Source organism: Leptinotarsa decemlineata, unplaced genomic scaffold (assembly GCF_025532065.1).
Source record: "Leptinotarsa decemlineata unplaced genomic scaffold, Ldec_3_MD MMD2_tig00026282_RagTag_RagTag, whole genome shotgun sequence".
NCBI lineage: Eukaryota > Metazoa > Arthropoda > Insecta > Coleoptera > Chrysomelidae > Leptinotarsa > Leptinotarsa decemlineata.
The window spans coordinates 15,193,992-15,215,786 of NW_027412668.1; the positions used below are offsets into that span (position 1 = coordinate 15,193,992).

The 21,795-nt window shown below is 36.9% G+C and overlaps 2 protein-coding genes across 2 annotated transcripts; both read left to right on the plus strand.

Annotated features, from left to right (window-relative positions):
- Positions 1 to 41: 41 nt before the first annotated feature.
- LOC111506092 (uncharacterized) lies at positions 42 to 19,799 on the plus strand. Its single transcript, XM_074179879.1, has 6 exons — positions 42 to 231; positions 1,781 to 1,962; positions 4,116 to 4,292; positions 7,165 to 7,349; positions 9,450 to 10,666; positions 19,598 to 19,799. Exons 1-6 carry the CDS (start codon positions 153 to 155, stop codon positions 19,741 to 19,743), a joined length of 1,986 nt encoding a protein of 661 aa, XP_074035980.1. The 5' UTR covers positions 42 to 152; the 3' UTR covers positions 19,744 to 19,799.
- On the plus strand, positions 10,673 to 19,523 carry LOC141484688 (histone-lysine N-methyltransferase SETMAR-like). Its single transcript, XM_074179880.1, has 2 exons — positions 10,673 to 12,006; positions 12,129 to 19,523. The coding sequence occupies exon 2, from the start codon at positions 18,167 to 18,169 to the stop codon at positions 19,223 to 19,225; it is 1,059 nt and encodes a 352-aa protein (XP_074035981.1). The 5' UTR covers positions 10,673 to 12,006; positions 12,129 to 18,166; the 3' UTR covers positions 19,226 to 19,523.
- Positions 19,800 to 21,795: the final 1,996 nt, after the last annotated feature.

Here is a 21,795-nt window from a genome sequence, read left to right on the forward strand (position 1 = left end):
TAGTGGATCGAATCCTTGAGGTTCAAAGGGTCAGCTTTCTTGATAAGCCGACATGGTAATATTTATTTATAGTAATTTAGTGTGCTCACTGTTCACCGTGATATGACAAATTATCAACAAAAATGTACATAAAGTTTTTCTAGAAGTGAAATATGTGGGATTTTTTATTGACTTCAATTTTGTTTACTTCTACTCTTTTCACATTACCATTTTTAGGTTTTGTTTGCATAGGTAAGACATATTTTAGTTACTTAATTAAAATTTATTACGATTTTAATATTCAAGCTAAGGTGAATCTTTCTTTCAAAGAAGCTTCTGTTTCTTGAATTTAATTTTTTGTGATTATACAGACGGATGGAATGGAAGTGGTCAGTCGATAGGTACTTGATGAAAATTCATTATAACATATTTGAATAACACTTTTACTGTTAGATTTTCACTTGACAGTTTACGAAACCTCAACACACACTATACAATAGGTTATTCGGTGTGCTCATCAATACTAAATAACTGTGAGTGTCGCGGTTTTATAAAGTGTCAAGTGGAAATCTCACAGTGAAATGTTACTATATCTATGTCCTCTTTAATTTTCACCACCAAAGATTTGGTCGGTCAACCACAGTGGAACAAACAAGTAAAAAATTATAAGCCACGGTATAGATAAATCACGAGGCCATGACCCTAGTGACTATCACATACATTTCAGTATGATCTTGTATCAGACGATCGTTATGTAATGTAATAACGTGAATATTTGATTCACGATGATGATTTATTCCACAAGATTTTGATCAAAATATCTATTATTGAGACCTTGTTTTGTTTTTACGTTTTCGAGTCGTAAATGTGGCTCATACAGAGCATTTATCGTACCGGAGACCACATAATATCGAGCCTTTCCACACCCTGCTACTCAAAATTGAGAGAGTAAAAGACTGTGAGGGAAGTGCTTAAGAACTGTTTTCAGGGGTTGAGTTCGTCGAAAACTAACAAGCACGTCGGAACATGGGAGCAAATAATGATCTGCAAACTTCCCGTTATCCTCGAATACAGTCACGACGGTTGCACGAATATTATCAAGGCTTTGGAGCTTAGATTCGACTTGAAAATTGATTCATCATTGGTATCCTCGGAAACAGTCTCCAATAGATAAGCAGTATAAGTTATCTCACATCTACCCTCCATATACAAGCTATTCGCCGTCGTTTATCACGTGACCAATGTTAGCAACATTGGCACGTAAAGCACGTTGAACCCCTAGGAATGCGAGTTCCTTATTTGCAGTCATTTTCATCGGCATCATTTCTTGAAATGTACTTTTACCTCTGTTAACTAGAAAAATTATGGGTAGATGGCGTGATTCGTTGAACGCAACACGTTGCTTATTCTTACACAGTCTCAGTCGATGAAAATTGGAAAAATCATTATTTTCTCGTTTGTCCTTCTGGCAAACAATAGTCCAAAGGGTAAGGGAGCCAGGCTTCAACCTGTCTGAAATCAAGACGACGTGCAGGTATTTTCTCGACCTCCGGAGGTTGATTCAATAACCAACAGGTTGTTGAAGATGCTCCCGGATAACTGCGTTGAAAATCTATTTCAGATCATCAACAGCTCGTTGGCCCTCAAATACTTCCCCAGATTCGATGCTTTCTAATTCGTGCTATAAAGTTGAAAACTAAGCGAAAAATGAAGTTTGCAGTCATAATGGCAATTCAACATCCTGATGAATTTTTTTGAATAGGGTTATTAGGATTATTGAAATCACAAATATCTTTTCTAGTTTTGAAAATATGCCGTTCGATATGGCTGAGCTGCATTTCGACATTACATCCGGATTTAGAATTTGTGAAGTACGTTACAATACGTACATTACTGGACACTCACAGAAACCAAGGAATCATATCAGTTCTACTATCAGTTAAAGGACAGGCACAACCTGAAGCAGTAAGGCGACATTTACAGGTAAAACTTTCCAATATACCTACATATTTCAATTTCAGTGCTAAGTATAGATAGAGTCACTTCGGAAAGGGAGACAGTACGTGGAAGTTGAAGAATTCGACAGGTCCTAAAACGTAATTTTTTTAAACTTAATATTACGTCAAAACGTGGAGTGATCAGTAGCGATTTCAGTTTCATACCTCGAAATCCTTTAAATTATTAAGTAAAGTGGGTGCCCCACGATATGAACGATCGACAAGAATTGTCACGTTTTGAGGTCTGTTCTTCTTTGCAACCAAAACCATCGTCCATAGATATTCTAATATTAGAATATCTATGGACGATGCCAAAACTATCGTTTTTTGAATCGGATCGTCACGTCTGACGAAAAGTAGATTATCTACGACAATAGAAGATGTTTAGTTGAATACCGATGAGCCACCCAGGCACTACCCAAAGACAAAAACCCACCAAAAAAAGCCATGGTTACTGTATGATGGTCACCGGCTGGTGTGATTCACTATAACTTTCTGCAACCGAGCCAAACCATCACATCAGAGTCCTAATGTGAGGAAATCAACGAAATATATCGAAAATTGCGCCAGTAGCAGGCAGAATTGGTCAACAGAAGAGGTCCGATCCTGCTCCACGACAATGCCCGTCTGTTCATTTTACAAATTACCGTCCGAAAATTAAACGAAGTGGGTGTCGAAGTTCTTCGTCACGCACCTTACTTCCCAGACCTCTCGCCAACCGGTTATTATCTTTTCAAGCACTTCGATAACTTTCCCACCGGTAGAAGCTTCGCCAACCTATACAAGGCATAAACGGCCTTCGTCGACTTCATCGAATCCCGAGCACATACTTTTTATGCTAACGGAATCAATCGACTTGTGTTAAGTTGGCAAAAGTGCACTGATTCAAATGACACTTATTTCAATCAAATTGGATAAATATTCACCGAGATACAGTTTGAAGTAAAGTGATAGTAAAGGACAACACTTTTGAAACAACCTGATATAATCAGTTGCCAATTGTTTGTTTTTCCGCTAACCGGCTGTGACCCCCTTACAAATGACAACCCTCAGAATAGTTTTCGTATGATGATAATGGGAAAAATCGACATATTTCGGAAAATATGTAGATTTTTTTTCCATTTTCCAATTGCGACCAGTTTCAGTGGATCATTAACTCCAATCTACATCGCAATGTACTTCAATAGTATGGAATCAACTAGATCTCTATTTTATTTAACTTCGATAGATATTGCCTTTCATATTCTAGACGATGACAGACGAACAAACTATCAAACAGAAAGACAGTCAAACGAGATAATTTTCCAAAAAGGACTATTTTTAAATTTCAGACAAATAAATTTGAGGTCCGCTTTGAGGACCCATCTCTTTAGTTAACTGATTATTATAGGATAATAAAAACTTTATCAAATTGAACCCACATACTGTATTTTCTCATGCTCAATGAAAATGAAGTCAGTACATTCAAAAAATACATATTTCATGTTCAACTTATTGTTCTATTATGTTAGGAGGGTACCCATTTCATGTGGAATAAGTATTGTTACGTTTTCCCCCGTGGGTTTACCAATAATTGACTACACTGAACAATAAACAAACTTAACTTCATTTCACTTTTAATACAACAAAACACTTCAACTAAAACTTAAACTAATATTCAAATATCTATCGCCTTATTAAATCGCTCCACGTACCGCACTTCAACTTGACTCTCTCGATAGGTTCGTAGGTAGCGTTTATATATGACAATCGAAAGGCCTCGAAGATGGTAGAATATTCGCTGGAATTCCATCGAAGCCGGCAGCATTATTCTCGCCACGTCTAGAACGGCCACGAACATCGAACAACCGCGAAACGTCGGCCCGACTGGCGCGCTCTTGGACACGTCATCAGGGGCGGCCAGCGTTATTTTCTTTAGGGATGATTTACAACAGTATCAATGGTTGAGAAAACATTGCTGGAGATGGATTCAATTGGATTGTTCAGAATATAACAGATTGCAAACTTGTTTAACATTGTAAAAGTAATAGAAAGTAAATTTAACGAAAGTTTTCGACCTCTTTTTCTAGTTTCCAATTTTTTTCTTCAAGTTTTAGAGATTTCGCTTACTCAATATTTATAAATATAATATCATTTCAGGAAGTAGTTCGCAGAAGAGACAAAGCTGGTAATTTGGTATTTTTAAGATTACGCCACTTATTGGTAACTAGATTTGGAACTTACGCTTGGCAACGTGGAAAATTCGATTTGGATCAAAATTTGACAGTAGTTCCGTTCACTTTCAAAGGCAGAGCCGTAACAGAATATAATATACAGGTATGTAAAATAATGAAATTTGTTTCATTATGGAAAAAAACATTTTTGTACCTTTTTAAAGTGCATGATGAAAATCCGTATCAAGGTTACTAAATAAAATTTATTAGGAGCGTATCAATGAGGGACATTAAATTGGCTCCCAGTATAACTTATTATGTTATTTTGTTATTGTTTTCTAATTCTATTATGTATTAATATCATCCTGTAATTATTACATAAGAGAGTAAACAAGGGGAAGCTTGAAATGGGACCTTCGTCGCTGTTCATAAATCTCATTTCATTTTTTCGACTGATTGTACTGTACTGATTTCCACATCTTCAAGAATGCATCCCTCATTCTGTGGCTGCTCTTCAAAACAAGTTGAGCAACACCAGACTTCTCTGGTCTATCAAAGCGAATATGTGAAACATGTTTCTTGTGACAAATTCATAGTTCGTTCAGTTTGACCAACATACTTTTTATACCAATCCCACTTAACCTTTCCGTCATCTTGTTTTTCGTCTTGCAGATATTTCTATTTGCTTATTTGCTATGATTGAATGATACCCGTTACCCGTTATTTTCAGCTATTTCCTTGATAACATTTTTTTCGATGTCATACCTTGTTTGTTCAAGGCGAACATGATTAGTCAATGGATAAGAAAATGCGGTCCTGTCATTTTGGGGGAACTGTCGGGAATATATCCATATCTCACTAGCAGCACACCTTTCAATAACGTAGACCAATTGAAATAACCTACCACATGTGCGGACCAATCAGGAGTGAACATTCTCATGGATACCTGACCCCCACCACTCCCTACTAGTATAAATATGAATAAATACAGAGCTCCCCAGTCAGTCGTTGCTAAAACTTCAAGATACTACCTTCGTCCTCGTAGTCAACGCATCCCACGACCGTTATAGCAGATAAAATTTTGATACTCTTCCTTTCGACTACCCAAACTTTATTCTCTCTAATCATGACTACAGCCGTGAAATCTTATCTATAATTTTGGGTTTGTAAAAGTTATTGGAATAATATTCGAAATATATGTTGTACGAAGAGATGATACCTCCCTGTAATCGATTTGCTGCCAACTCTAGCTTTATAGAATCCCCTAGTTTACGACCTGTCATGTCTAAACTGTTTTTTATTCCAGTTCTGAACAAAGTAATGTTCATATAGTACCTATTCTACATATATTACTTTCTCTAGCTAGGAAATACACCTATTTTCATGAACACGAGACCTATATTCAAACTATTTGCCATAATGAACTATAGTTGATGTCCACCTCTCTATTAGATGTCACATGTGTGCATTGGTACTGCAGCAAATTAGGAGGAATGATGTATCTGCTCTATATTCAAACTATTTGGCATAATACATTATAAAGTAGATGTCCACCTCTCTATTACATGTCACAGCTTCCCCAGATAAAGTGGTGTGCATTGGTACTGCAGCAAATTAGGAGGAAATATGTATCTGCTCTGTATTTAAACTATTTGTCATGATACATTATATAGTAGATGTCCACCTCTTATTTAGATGTCACAGCTACCCCAGATGAAGTGGTGTGCATTGGTACTGCATCGAATTAAGACGTATGCTGTATCTGCTCTACAAGCCTTTATTATCTCTTATACTTATTGGTGGTAGTTCTCGACGATAATATGGAAGGAATCGTCAGTAACCACCGTTCTATTAGGAATTGACGCCCCTCCTGATTCCCACCAACTCCAGTTTTTTCCGTAATTCTGAAGTATTGGTATGAGAGCCATATCAAACTCCTTTATAACCTCCATAAAGACTTGCTGTCTTATTATGTTGCAAGTTTGTTTGCACATCGATCTTAAGACCTTCAAGGACCTTGAAGGTGACTATGCTCAGCTCATAGTAAGCTTTCAACGCCCCTTTCCTCAATGTCCTGAAGATTCATTACTATATGGGAAAGGTCATACCTACTCTCCGGATGCAAATCCTATTCAACATGTCTGGAACTACGAAATACTTGTGAAAGGTCGCTGAAAACCACCTACGTACTTCATGTTGTGCTCATAGAGGAGTGTAATAATATGCCCCAGGAGTTTATTCGAACGCTAATTCGTGAAATGCTTTGCAAGTTTGTTTGCACATCGATCTTAGGACCTTCCAGGACCTTGAAGGTGACTATGCTCAGCTCATAGTAAGCTTTCAACACCCCTTTCCTCAATGCCCTGAAGATTCATTACTATATGGGAAAGGTCATACCTACTCTCCGGATGCAAATCCTATTCAACATGTCTGGGACTATGAAATACTTGTGAAAGGTCGCTGAAAACCACCTACGTACTTCATGTTGTGCTCATAGAGGAGTGTAATAACATACCCCAGGGTTTATTCGAACGCTAATTCGTGGAATGCTTTGGAGAATGGAAGCTATTGTCTAGGAGTCTTGGCTACAGTAGGCAATACCCAGTGTTGAAAAATTGGTTTATTATTTTATTTTTCAACCGTTCGCTAATCATGTTATCGTTCGAATGTGAATTTTTCCAGAGTAAACACAATTTGAAATGAATCGTGATATGGAAATTAATGGAGATACAATGCATGGAAAATGAACCAAGATTGCATGAGGATGGTTTTGAGTATCATGCAGAAGCACAGGGTGTCATAAACCTAGATGAAAAAAACATAACTTTATTTTCCTTTATATAGTGGATAATTCGGGCTTTATTAGAAAATCTGGAATGAATTGGAATACATTTCCTTCCATTTAATAAAAAAAATCAATATCGGATTAAAAGTAAAAAAATTATTCAAGATCAAAATTTGTTGGGATTTTGAGGTGGCCGTTTTTATGCACCTGAGCGTAGTATATTTATTTCTTATTCCTATATATTTTTCAGGAATATGTCAGCGATATCGTTTCAAAATATTTACCAGCCAACACCCCTCCTTGGCAAGTGGTAATTATACCTTCTGCAGAGGACCGTCACTACATTCTTTTGAAATTGCACCACTTACTGTTATCGGAAGGGATTAATATAGGAGATCTACTTCCCTTGATTCCACCAACTAGACAGGCTTTGGGGTAATACTTACATTGAGAATAAAATGGTTTCGATGATGATTTATCGATTGAACAAATTCATATTTCAATGAAAATAAGATTCATGATTGATATTTTATAGCTAAGGAACTATGCGTAAATACCCGTCGCTTCATTATTATCAATCGCAAGTTAATAAATAATACCAAGTTTCTACTTTTGATGGTTGTTTCATCCATTTGGGTACTCACATTTCAAACCATACCAAAAAAAATACTTTGGGTTGATTCAATGAAGACAACAGAGTATTAGTATAGTTGACAAAAATAAAAATGATCAATTCAAAACCCTTTGACTTCAAATTTCTTCGTTTCATTTCCTTTGATTACCATACTTCAACTTTTTTTATATTTTGGACGTAGAAGTATTCAACATAAACACCATTTCCATAAACCATGACGGTATGTTGCTATATAATTATGTCTTTCTTGAAACCATGGTTTTTCACATTTTTATAAGTTTTTATAACTTGTCTACTGGACATCTCAAAGAACTAGTTTTTGAAAGAGGTATATTTTTAGGAGAGATTAATTTTTGGGAAAGGAAAATTTTGGCTTTCTACTCATTTATTTATTTATTTTATTTATATGTACTCTACGGAAAATACATTCCATTAATTGATTACAACTTTAACTGTAATTGAATTCAGTGAGCTACAAAACTAATTAATATAAATAATGATATTAAAAAAAATACTCTATTAGTATAAGTTTCTATGAGTGAATATTATCATTATACAATTTTTAGTATCTATATGCAAAAAAATGTGGGAATATTCCAAAGAAAGAAAGAAAGCAATCGATTTCAAAAACTTAACTCTATACAAAGATGTGAAGATCATGCAAAGAAGTAACTTTCAGACACAAACTGAATGAAAAACCTTATCGAAAAGCCCATATGAACATTGAATCATACGAAAAAAAAAATTTCGAAGGAAATATTTTTATATGAACACTGAATTATGCAAAAACACTTTTCTCAAATCAGTTTGTATTCCAAGCATTCGTTATGGAATTGAATCAAATATCATTCACAGGATTACTACACAATAATATAGCATATTATTGTGGTAAAATTTCACCTACATGGAACACTGTCATCCTCAATGACTGACATCTGATGTATCGGCCTAAGACTCTTGCCTTATTGCGTCTTCAGCACCAATTCTTGATAACATTATGAGATGAAGCACATTGAATTACACGAAAGAAAAATACTTCCGAAACAAATACTTTTATATGAACACTGAATTATACAAAAACAATTTTCTCTATTCAGTTTGTATTCCAAGCATTCGTTATGGAGTTGAATCAGATATCATTCACAGGATTACTACACAATAATATAACATATTATTGTGGTAAAATTTCACTAACATGGAACACTGTCATCCTCAATGGCTGGCATTCGATGTATTAGCCTAAGACTCTTGCCTTATTGAGTCTTCAGCACTAATTCTTGATAACATAATGAGATGAAGCACATTGAATTACACGAAAGAAAAATACTTCCGAAACAAATACTTTTATATGAACACTGAATTATACAAAAACACTTTTCTCTAATCAGTTTGTATTCCAAGCATTCGTTATGGAGTTTAATCAGATATCATTAACAGGATTGCTACACAATAATATAGCATATTATTGAGATAAAATTTCACTTACATGGAACACTGTCATCCTCAACGGCTGACATCCGATGTTTCGGCCGAAGACACTTGTCGCTAATTTGAATTCATTTCAGGAATTTTTTGTGTCAAGATGGAGAAAGTCAAAACCTTTCTTTCCCAATAACTAGTTTTTCAGTGAAGTACTTTGGAGTTTTCTTTTTATTTTCTCAAAGAGCCAAAAAATTTTGTCAGTCGTTTTATGCGAAACTTGAAGAAAGAGCACTAAGCACATTGCTCAGTAATAAAGAAAAGGCAGACAGTTGACCAATTTCTCACAATTTTCAACCTAACCAGTACATGATGAGCATCTTCTTTAATGAAAATTGAGTCAAATTATTGTTGAAGAACTTCACTTTTGAAATTGGTCTCGGTATGCATGAAAATACGTAATACATTTGTTGTATTTTCAGATCACACTCTTCAAAGAGCCCCCTCGTTGATGTCATCCGAAAGCCTCAAGTGATACCGATCCTGAAAGAACGTCTAACTGATGAGTTGACCAACAGATGGAATGACTTCGTAGCAAACAGCGATCCATTAGAATGCCCAGAACTGTTAAAGAACACCCCCACGTTTTCTCAATTTGTTTCCATCGCCATCATAACAATCGTTTCATTGATAAAAGAGTGCAAGAAAGGGTTTCGGGTTATAAAAACAGATGCGATTTCAAGAAGCAAATTTGTTCTCTTTTCTGCTGTTAGAGAAGCGGACAAGAGACAAGTGAATGTCAGTACTCTCGTTTTGTCTATAATGAAGTCTCTGAATCCCAGAAATGTAGCAGGGAGCATCTTGAGAAGAATTTGGTTCATGTGTTTTGTGCTCCCACTACGAACACCAATTGTTATCTATGCCGAATTGAAAGCATTGTTCACTTGCTTCACCTTGAAATATTGCCCTTATCCACACACTTTTGTGGGAATAATGTATCTTTACGTACCACTGTTGTATAACTCCCTAAAAGAGATCCTTTATATTTTCTCTATATTTTTCTCTGCACCCAGAACCATTATAAAGGATATTCTCCTTCAGGATGAATCTCTTCAAACAATAACTCTTTGTGGTAGAAAATCTGTTGCATGGTCGGAACCTGTCCCGATCGAAAATGTAAAAACAATTGCGAGGCAAACAGGGGTATCTGAAACAGAGATCATGCTTTCTGCAGTATCAATGGGTCTCTCTAGGTATTTCACTCAGATCAGTCAAGAAATTCCGAAAAGTTTGCCTATCACCATGAGGAATATTTCTTCGAATTATATTTTCGCTACCGGACTCAATATTAAGCCCGAGGATGCTGTTAGTGGAGTTGTATGCCTCAATCTGACTATTCCAGATTCAGTAACAGAAACATCGCACATTGAAAATTTAATGGGAATCGAATCGAAATTCAGTGCTTCTTTGGAGAAGCAAGGATTATCACATCTGTTGACTATGTTGCAAACTAAATCTGGTCTTTTAACACAGTTTTTGCCAGCTACTGTTCTCAGCATTTACTTGAAATATCTATCGAGGAAGTATGCAGTTACTGTTACAGAAATAACAAGTCGGTACCCGAATGTGACGCAGAGAACATTGTGGGGCCAGGAAGTTAGCAGCGTTATTTATTGGAGGCCACCACAGGCGAATACCAGTAAGTAATGAGTATCGGTCAATCAAAAATCGGCTTGAATTTATGTCTAGGTACAAATCTTTTCAGTTGAGGAATGGATGTTCTCGAGTTATGTAGTTGGAACTTGTACATGTGGTCTCAGGATATCTTAAAAACACGATGTGTTTGTGCTTTTATACTTCGAGCAAGAAAAAAAAGAAGACAACAATTCTACCCACAGTTATTCTTTAACATTTCTTTCACTATATTCTTCAAAGTTTTATTATTTAACTGTGGTATTTTCTCTATTTCACTAATGAACAATTCTGGGTCGAAATCAGTCATTATTTTGATGCAAACCAAGAAAATGATTCAAAACACAACAAATCACGAAACAAGGCAACTGATGTGACTGGCCGAGTATTCAATCGACTGTGTGCGGGAACAGGTTACAACCTGTATGTTACATATGGTCGGTCGACTATCGCCTCTCCTAGAAATCTGTGACATGCCACATTCTCGATCGCCTGTGTGCGTGCTTCCATTCCCATCTATTGGCCGATGTAATAGTTGGCTAGAAATAATCGCCTGTGTGCACTTATCCTTAGTGAAATATAGAAAAAACCAGTTATATGACGAAACTTCAAGAGATTGAAGTGATAGAAATGTTAAAGGAAATTGTGGACAAAATTGTTGTCTTCTTTTTTTCTTGCTAGAAGTAGCAAAGCACAAACCCAAACAGAGCCGGATTAACATTAAGGCAGAGTAGGCAACTGCCTAGGGACTCAGGATCGGCAGGGGTCAACTGCAGTCCGCAAAAAAAAAGTTTTATAGATCGAAAATGATAATCAACAATACTATTTTTATTCAAAGCATATAAACACTTTATACATACAGAACCATCTAGTATCTAATATTAGAACTAATATAATCCTTCGGAACGCAACTGGACTTCATTCACGTTGAGGGAATCCCCGATTCGTTGGGTGCGTTCTATAAGCTTCCGTGATAATAATTTGTAGCGTAATAATTCAGAAACTCAGGAAATACGTTAATTACAATATGTGAGTTTTGCTATTGTAAGGTAAATTTAAGAAAGTTTTAGTGTGCTCCGTGTTTGAAGACTTACGATTTTCACATACACCAAAAGTATTTAAAAAATTCGGAACGCAGCGAGTAGGCGGACTGTTTATGTCGTTTTACGTTGAGGAAATCCCCGATTCGTAGATTGCTACCAGGAGCGTTTTACGACAGTGAATTGAAAAACACTCTAAGTTTTGTGTTTACTCTGAATAGGAGTAGAATATAAATTCTTTTTATGAACACTGTCTTGAAAACTTAACGAGAGAATAAATCTTGATTATAAAACAGAATTAAATAAGGTAAGTTTAATAATTATTTGTGACATTATAATTTGACCAATAATAGGTACGAAGTTTTTTATTTTTCTAAAAACTTAACCATTTCTTTGTCATAAGTTTTTCATTTACACCTTTCTTTCAAGGAACGAAATGTCCGATCAGCCCGTGAAAAAAAGGATTTGAGCGGTGCAGAAAAACGTAAAAAGCGACTAGACCAACAAAATAAGCGTGATGAGGTATTAAAGAAGACGCAAAACTTTTTCCATCTTGGATTTGTTCGTCAACCACTCGAAAATCAACCTTTTCCGAGTACGTCTGCTGCTGATCAAACCGGGAGTTCGGAGGCGGACACAAGAGATATTCTTAGCGAGTGTTCTGAACAGGCTAACCAGTATCAAGAAACAGCTACTTCAGCAGGTGCCGAGGCAAGTGAGGCTGAGAACGACGTCCAATTACCACAACAAAACGTAGCCTATCAAGTTGTAGAATACCAGAACGACATTGGCTTGTGGCAAAAGATGACTAAAAAAATACAAGATTATTGGTGTATCAGAGATTTTAACGAATGTCAACACTTTGACTGTGATTTTTCTGCTTCAAGCCGTCAATACGAATATAGCAAAAGATTTTTTCTCAGTCAATGTTTTTTCGTAAACATATAAGTGGTGGTAAAATGAAACGAGAGTGGCTCATGTATTCTCCATCGACTGGAAAAGTATACTGTTTACCATGTGTTCTTTTTAGTGGTGTTGAAAACCAATCACAGTTTCAAACAGGATTTTGTGATTGGAAAAATGCATCGCATAGAATTCAATCCCATGAGAATACAGAAACGCACCGAGAATGTGTACAGACCCTGATTAGTGTACGGCGTTGTCAAGGCCGAATTGACACTTCTATAGAAATGCATACAACAAAGAAAAATAATTTGGTTCAATGTTATACAAAGGGTGGTGTCAGTCATGAAATTTTTAGCATCCCGTGGACTAGCATTTCTTGGCAATGACGAAATTCTTGGTTCCCAGCATAATGGCAATTATTTGGGTATTTTATAATTTCTCGCGGAGTATGATCCTTTCCTTAGTTCTCATTTGGCCAAATATGATAATGTCGGAAAAGAAAGACAATCGTATTTGTCTTCTCCGATTTGCGAGGAACTTATTGAAATATTGGGGAGCATATTATAGATGAAATTATAATGGCAAAATATTTTTCACTGAGCGCCTGCAGAACGCCTGATATATCCCATACATATCAGTTGACTGTAATTCTGAGATACGTTGCATCAAATGGAGAAGTAGCAGAACGTTTTCTTACATTTAGTCCTATTGCAAGTCACAAAGGGGAAGAACTAGCTACTACAGTTTTACATTTCATTTACATTTTTTACATATCAAAATAACATTGTTATGAAAAATGCAAGAGGTCAGTCTTACAACAATGCAGCAAATATGTCTGGCTGTTACAATGGTCTACAGGCACATATTAAAAAAATAAATCCCCTCGCACACAACGTCCCATGTGCAGCGCACTCGTTGAATTTGGTTGGAGTACTTGCTGCGGAGAGCTGCGTTGGAGCAATCTCATTCTTCGGATTCGTACAAGAATTGTACAACTTTATTTCGGCATCAACTCATCGCTGGGCAATTATGCTCCAGAATCTCGAAACACAAGATGAAACTAAACAATCGTCGTCTTTAGTTCCAAAAAAAGTGTCTGACACAAGGTGGTGTTCACGAGCCGATGCGACCAAGGCCTTGTCAAAAGGTTATAAGAGTTTTCAGAAAGCTCTACAGTCTATTTTTGACGATAAGAAGCAGACACCGCAACTGATTCACGAGGCCAAATGTTTATTAAAGGATTCTGAAAAAAAAAAAGAAAATGCCATTATGCCAGTATTCTGGGCTACCATACTGGATCGAATCAATGGTGTTAGTATTTCGCTACAAAAAGCAACCATTGAACTTCGAACGGCCGTTGACCTTTTAAAATCGTTTTTAGATTTTTTGCTTTCGCAACGAGATTCATTTAACGACTACGAGTTGAAGGCTTCTGAAATAAGTGGTACTTATTACAGTGATGAAAATCAGCGCGTATGAAGAAGGAAAAGGCATCATGATGACGGGCCTGCAGAAGAAGTTGTACTCAGGGGAAGAGAGAAGTTGAAAATCGAAACTTATTTACCTGTACTGGACGTGCTGCATTCAGAATTGACACGACGACTAGAAAGCTATCAGGAAGTATCTGTATCTGTAGAGTAGGGAGGGTGAGTGTAAGCCCACGCACTTAGGCCACATGTGACCCATTGTACATCCTCCCGAGGAGTTGTCCTCCTAGGTCGTCGTCCATCCTGTCCTTTCCAGGAAGGTGGACAGGTCGCTGGGAGACATCTCCTTTATATCGGCAGGTGTAGGCCAAGACTCGCCGAACACACACTCTCTTATTGACGATAACTCCGGGCACTCGCACAGGACATGCCTGACAGTCTTATCTTCCTGTTCACACATCCTGCATAGGGATGTGTCCACTAGCCCCATATTATGTAGGTGTTTCCTTAGCTGACAGTGGCCAGTCAGAAATCCTACTGTAAGGCGTAGATTTTTCCTGGTCATCGCCAGATATTTCTTCGGCGCCAGCTTCCCAGGGTCGCCCAAGGTGATCCTGGCAAGATTACATCCTTTGATTTCATCCCATCTCTTTAAAGATTGAGCATGGGTGTAACATTTTACTAGTTCCGCAATTGTCGAAGTCATCAGGCCGTGGGTGCCACTTGGTCCTAAAATTCTTAGTCCAGCCGCTTCCTTGGCTAAAGAGTCGGCAATGCGATTACCTTTACTCCTTTCGTGCCCTTTAACCCACCTCAGGATAATGTTATTATCTACTGAGGCTTTGGCTAAATCTTGGTGGCACTCTAGTGCTAGCCCTGAAGTAACACGGTGTCTGTTCAAGGCTAATATTGCTTGTCTGCTATCAGTGCAGATTGTTATGTTTTTGCCAGAAATTCTTTTCTTGGTTATTTCTTTTGCGGCGATTGAGATACCAGCCAGTTCTGTTTGGACCACGCTGGTATTTCTTCCCATTCCCCATTTAATCCTTAGGCTTAGTGATCTGGAGTACACTCCACATCCTGAACCTTCTTTGGTTTTTGAGCCATCTGTATAAATCCGTATTGCATTTGTAGCATCTGACTCTGTGTTCTGCTTAATTTGTATTTTGTAGGGTTTATTAAACACAAACCTGGGTTCAATTGCATCACTTGTTGCCTGCAGCAGAGGTTGCGCAGTAAGCGCTTCCCGCCATAGGCCCAGCCTCAATCGACCCATTCCTACTTTTAGGTTTACAACAGCCGTGTGCAATCGTACCATGGCCATTAATGCAACCTCCTTAACGTATCAGGAAGTTAATTCTCTATTTGGATTTTTAACAGATTTCTTAATAAAGTCGGACGATCAAATCAAAGATGCTTGTACATAATTTTGTTCCGAGGACATTGAGCATGAATTTATAGTTCAAGTACTTCGTCTTACAATTGGAGGATGCCGCGAAAGATAACATTGTAGCTGCTGAAGAATCGTATAAATTGATCCTTAATAATATGGTTCAATCAACTTTCCCAAATGTTATGATAGCATTGCAAACTTATAGAAGTTTTATGATAACAAATGCGACAGGAGAACGAAATTTTTCAAAATTGATATCATTAAAAAATTCTCTTCGAGCAACAATGTCCAACATCGCTTAAATTCATTGTCGATAATGGCAATTGAAAATGATGTATTGGAAAAGGTCCACATTAAAGAAGTCGTAAAAGATTTCATATTTAAAAAAGTTAGAAAAGTCCATATTTAAATTAACAGGTGGTACTGAAGTTACTTCACTTTTTCTTTCGTTTTTTGCGTTTGGTTAAATATATATTTTAAATTAAAAATAACTGAGTCGCGTTTAATTTTTCATGTATACATAGAAAACACCTCGACTCAGGGCAGAATGAAACGTACGCGTACTCTACGCGTGGGCTGCACGGGTGACTCTCTACTAACACGCAGCCAACCCGCGTTGAGCACGCATAGAGCCTGCGTATGTCTGAACCCGCTCTTAGGGCGTCATCTACGCCTATATCGGGAATTGTATTCAGGAATGTGGGTAGAAGGCAAAAAAATACATCACATGATTCAGTCAGTCAGAGTAGGTAAAGAAAAGGAGCCCGAAAATTGTATTGCCTACAGGCCCATACAGGGTTAATCCGGCTCTGAACACAAAGCATGGTATTTCAAGATATTCTGAGACCATATGTTCAAATTTCAACTCTACATAACTCGAGAACATCAATTCCTTAACTAAAAATTTGCTCAAGTGTGTGCCTACACATAAATTCAAAGTGATTTTTAATTGGCTGATATTTTACTCGGCCGTTTGAAAAATCGCCCGTACACGCTTAGCCTAATGGTCATTAATTTCAACGTAAAATTAAATTTGTCAGTTGTCAAACCATCAGAGGAGATCGATCAATTATTATATATTGAAATTAATTCGTTGTTCTGCATTAACTACTTGATAAGTTCAATGTTTTCCGGTGATGATTGATTATTTTATCACCCGTATCGCCAAGTTGACCTTGGCATTATTCTCTTATTTACCTATTGTTTCCAAAGCAATACATAAAGTTCAGCACTTTTTGTTTTCATATCGGTACATAAAAATTTAATTATCTTCTCTAGATTACAAATTATACAACACTAAGTTTGTGTTAACATTTATTTGACAACACTGAAAAATATATTTTTTTATTAACGATTAGAAATGATTCTCAAAGAAGATTATTTTTTGGGAAAATGCTTTTTTGACTTGTGACCTGTGGAATGTATAGGTCATAAAACAAATGATTTTTTCGATAGAAAACATTCTAACTTTTACCATTAAGCCATACCTACTTCAGAGAAGACTGTTTTTTCTTAGCTAGACATAAAACTGTTTATACTTTGATATATCTAATAATCATGGAAATTAAGACCTAACATTGAGATGTGTGTGCAAAAATATTCAATAGAGTTCTTCAAATTACAGAAAGTTTAATAGGCAATGAGTCTATACAATATTTAAATTTTACTTGCTATTCTTGGTTAAGTATTTATTGGTTTGGATTCCTTCCGTGGTTTGAATGCCTTGTTTGAACTCTATGTGTTCTATTTTCCAGATCTTTATAAGTATGTAAGCCAACAATAATAAGTGTATTTTCTTTGATTCTGGTAGAATATCTATTGGCAGTAGCCACCTTCAGCTGTGACAACAAGAATTAATTTTTCTGTGATTAGATCAGCCTCCTTCAAATCCTTTGTCTTACTCAGTATTTCGGATTTCAATTTTGTTGTAACAAATTAAACGATAATAAGTCGTTTTTCATTTTCCTGCAATTTTGCTACCCTGCACGTCTTGTATCGTAGTCGCTAAAGTAATCAATCTATCGAATAAACAAACAGGACCATACTTGTAAGCTACTGTGTTAGCGAAACATGTCGTGATATATTTTTCAAATAAAGTTTGTGGAGATCAAATCGTGTAGTTTAATAAAATACTTGTTATCATTGAGAAAACTTATCTAGAATATTAGATGAAAAAATAAATGAAATTGAATTATTGCTTCTTCATACGTTTCATTGTATCTCCTCAAATTAACTATTGCGTAAAATTTCTTATATAAAGAACAAAAATATACAGTGTGGTCCAACGAAAACTTAACACCTCGATTTTCCGGCGTTAACATGAAAATGTGGAAAATCGCTCGAACCCGTCAATTGCTGATTCGAGGGGGAACAACTTTTCCGCTGTTTTCATCCCCGTGACTTCAACCCCCTAACGGGGGTGAGCACAACCCCTTGATTTTGAATAGGGATGAGGGGTGTTGAGATACCTCATTTTGAAGATCTTATCGTGTACTATCTGCCCGTAAAATTTCACTTCAAAATATCCATCGATAATGAAATAACAGCGAAAATAGTGAAAGAGGCAATATGGAATTTATCTCGAGAATATTATTCGTATCCGACGCATTTCAAAGGTATTGAGTGGTTAATTTTTTGTCCAAAAAAGTAGACGGACCTTGTTTTTGTACCTTAGTCTATCGTGAATTGTTAAGAACGGTACAAGTGTGTACAAGCGATTGTAAATTTGTAGTGGAATTAAAATGGTGTATTCCGTAGAAGAAAGGGTGGAAATGATAAAATTATTTTTCCGAAATAACGACTCTGCGCGCACAACAGCGGCTTTATTTAACGAACGACATCCTGGAAAAAATGTATCCGCTGCTTACGTTGTGCAACTGGTTGCCAAATTTGACGCTACTGGGTCAGTTGGAAACAAAAAGAGGGTGCATGAAAGAGACGAAGCGAGGGACGTGGCTGTCTTAGGTCATATAGCAATGGATCCGACCGTTAGTACTAGGAAATTGTCCGAGGTATCTGGTGTTTCACGCACAACAATCATGAGAATCCTGAAACAACATAAATTTCATCCGTATAAGATACGATTGGTTCAGGAACTGAATGAGGATGATCCCGATCGCCGACTCCAGTTCTGTGAAGTGATCAGTGAAATAATTAACTGTAATCAAAACTACATGTTCGATATCTGTTTTTCGGACGAGTGTTCATTTTACCTTAACGGCATTGTAAACCGGCATAACTGTCGGTATTGGTCAGATGAAAATCCACGATTATTTCGTGAGGTGTATACACAGCGCCCCCAAAAATTAAATGTTTGGGCGGGTATTTATGGAAATCACATAATCGGCCCTTTTTTTCTACCCGGTAATCTCACAGGCCAACTTTATCTCGATCTATTGGAGAACGCTATTTATCCAGCCCTCGTGCAAGTATTGGAGAATGCAGAAGACCATCAAACGATCATTTTCCAACAAGATGGCGCACCACCTCACTTTGTTCAACCGGTGCGTCAGTTTTTAGATGACAATTTTCCTCACGCCTGGATTGGAAGAAGGGGACATATTGAGTGGCCACCCAGATCACCGGATCTGGCTCCACTGGACTTTTTTCTATGGGGTCACCTGAAATCCAAGATTTACGCTACCCAGCCTGAGTCACTGGATGATTTGCGAACTCGGATCATTAATGAATGCCGTCAAATTACACCAGACATCTTGAGTAATGTACGTGAACGTTTTCAGCAAAACTTATATTACTGCATGGAAGTGGATGGTGCCCATTTCGAACATTTAATAAAGTAATCACAAAAGTACGTACTCTTCCACTCTTTTACCTGTCATGTCGTTATCGATGGATATTTTGGAGCGAAATTTTACGGTCAGATAGTACACGATAAGATCTTCAAAATGAGGTATCTCAACACCCCTCATCCCTATTCAAAATCAAGGGGTTGTGCTCACCCCCGTTAGGGGGTTGAAGTCACGGGGATGAAAACAGTGGAACAGTTGTTCCCCCTCGAATCAGAAATTGACGGGTTCGAGCGATTTCCCACATTTTCATGTTAACGCCGGAAACTCGAGGTGTTAAGTTTTCGTTGGACCACACTGTATTCACTGATATGATATGATATGATGTCATGATATTGAAAACCTAAGATTATTTTTCTTTTCTAGGCATTTCATTGTGCTTGAACGAGTACGCAGATCACGTGAAACTAGGAGTTATGTGTGACACGCAGCTAGTACCCCATCATACTAGTTTGGTTAGAGAGTTTCCGAAATTTATCACAGAATTAGGGGAAGCTATCTTATCTAGATGAGACCAACTCATATATTATGATTGTTCAAAAGCATACAATAAATTCATTTAATTGGTGGTTTGTTATAGTATTTCCAATACCAATTGGAACAGCACAGAGAAGGAATTCCTGCCTCGACATAGGCGTCGGCATATTATTTTTCAGTGGTAGATTTTCAGTTACTTATTCTTTCAATCATAGCAATGAAAAAGTTATCTCAACTGAATTTTTCCACCATGGGTAATTATGAAAAACTTCGAAATTTAAGGTAGCTGATTCTCGAGTCGAAAACTCAAACATATATTTACAAAATAATAGAAGCCAACAAAATTGCTAGAAAAATTAAAATTCTTCTTCGCTATATTCGGATGAGGTGGAATCATCTTCGGGTTGAATAACGATCGGATTTATGGAACTTTGGACATAATATTTGTTCTCTTCTTTTATAACGTGGGCTACACAGTTCTTCCACAAATCATATCACCTACTTCATTCACCACTCGCCTTATATTGTCAAGCACTACAGCATTCAAAGTCGGTGACTGATTACATTTCCGCAAGCTTTCTTTCATTGTGGCCCAAACCATTTCAATTGGATTGAACACACAATAGTATGGAGGCAAACGTAAGAGAATATGACCATGTTTTTCACACATCGAATCAATAATATACTCTTTTTTGAAATTACGTTGTTTTATGGTCGCCAGTAATACCTTTTTCGTTGGAATCTTTTCGGGTATTTCCATGTCATGATTTCGCATGAAATCAACAATATCTGCTTTCTTGTGTTATTGTTTGGTATTGTAGTCAATAACCGAGAATGATACGAAGCGTTATCCATAACAATAACCGAGTTTAGAGGAATATTTGGGAGAAGCTGCTCACTGAACCAGGTTTCGAATTAAGCCGCAGTCATATCTTCGTGGTGATCAGCAGACGAATCTTTTATATTTTTGGCCGACAGAAGCAAAGCGTTAGGTGCGAATCCACTTTCATTCCCGGCATGCAAAATTATAACACGTTTTCCCTTGAAGAAGGTGTGTTCAAAGCACAATACTTGTTTTCATCTACCCAGCCATATTTGACAACATCATGGGTATCAAACCAAGTTTCGTCGAGGTAGATTATATGTCTGCTGGATTCTCGGTAGCTTTTCATTCGCCTCAAATATTCTTGTCGGAGTTGAACAATGCGTGTCGATTCCATTATGACCATCCGATTGTTCAATTTGTTATATTAGAAACCACAAGACAATAAGACCACTCGTAGAGTTTCTAAATATTTGTAATTGTAATCGGGATAGTCGAGTAATTTATACCAAATCATTTCTAAGGTTGGTACTTCATTTTTTTGGTATATACCATAAATTGTTCGCCGAATCATATCTTTTGTAGCACCATCAACGTTTGCGAATATTTTATTCCTTTGTTTTCGTTTCATCGCATGGTCAATGGCATTCCCTATTTTAATGACTCGACGAACTGTCGAACGAGATAGTTTGGTTAACTCGCACTCGCAGGTAGTGATTCTACTAGTTAATTAACGAAAAATCTATTTGGATAATCATCATTTAACAAACAAAGTCCACATCGAACCAAAAAACTTTAGGTATATAAACAGCTAACCCTTGTTTTTAGATTCAGTATCAATTTGCTTCTCATGAAGATGCTAACCTTGTTAGAGAAACGCGCGTCGAGTGCAAAAATATCAGTTGTCTTTAGATTCAGTATCAATTTGCTTCTCATGAAGATGCTCTAGATAAAGTTTTCAAAAATCGGTTTGCAAAACCACTCACTACCTCACCTAACCCCACGAACACACGGCACTAATAAAGAAATATTGTGAAACGGACAAAATATTAGTATTCAGCCAGTTCAGCTAGCCGAGTCTTTATTCCTCAACTACATTTGATAGCACGTTTACTAACTATCTGGGCGACTAGGGGCCACAGGCGAGAAATGTTTATGACTGTACTCTTGTTTTTATTGCCGTTCCAATTGGGAATGAATAGACTATACTAATAATTACTGCAACAATTAATTTTTGACAGGTGACCGGTAGACAGGTATCGTC

Bases quoted from the DNA above. Each gene is read 5' to 3' on its own strand.
- LOC141484688 (XM_074179880.1), top strand. From the start codon at position 18,167: ATGGTGTATTCCGTAGAAGAAAGGGTGGAAATGATAAAATTATTTTTC.
- LOC111506092 (XM_074179879.1), top strand. From the start codon at position 153: ATGTGGGATTTTTTATTGACTTCAATTTTGTTTACTTCTACTCTTTTC. The intron at 1,963-4,115 runs GTAAAACTTTCC...ATATCATTTCAG, and splicing joins CAGTAAGGCGACATTTACAG to GAAGTAGTTCGCAGAAGAGA. The intron at 10,667-19,597 runs GTAAGTAATGAG...TTTCTTTTCTAG, and splicing joins GCCACCACAGGCGAATACCA to GCATTTCATTGTGCTTGAAC.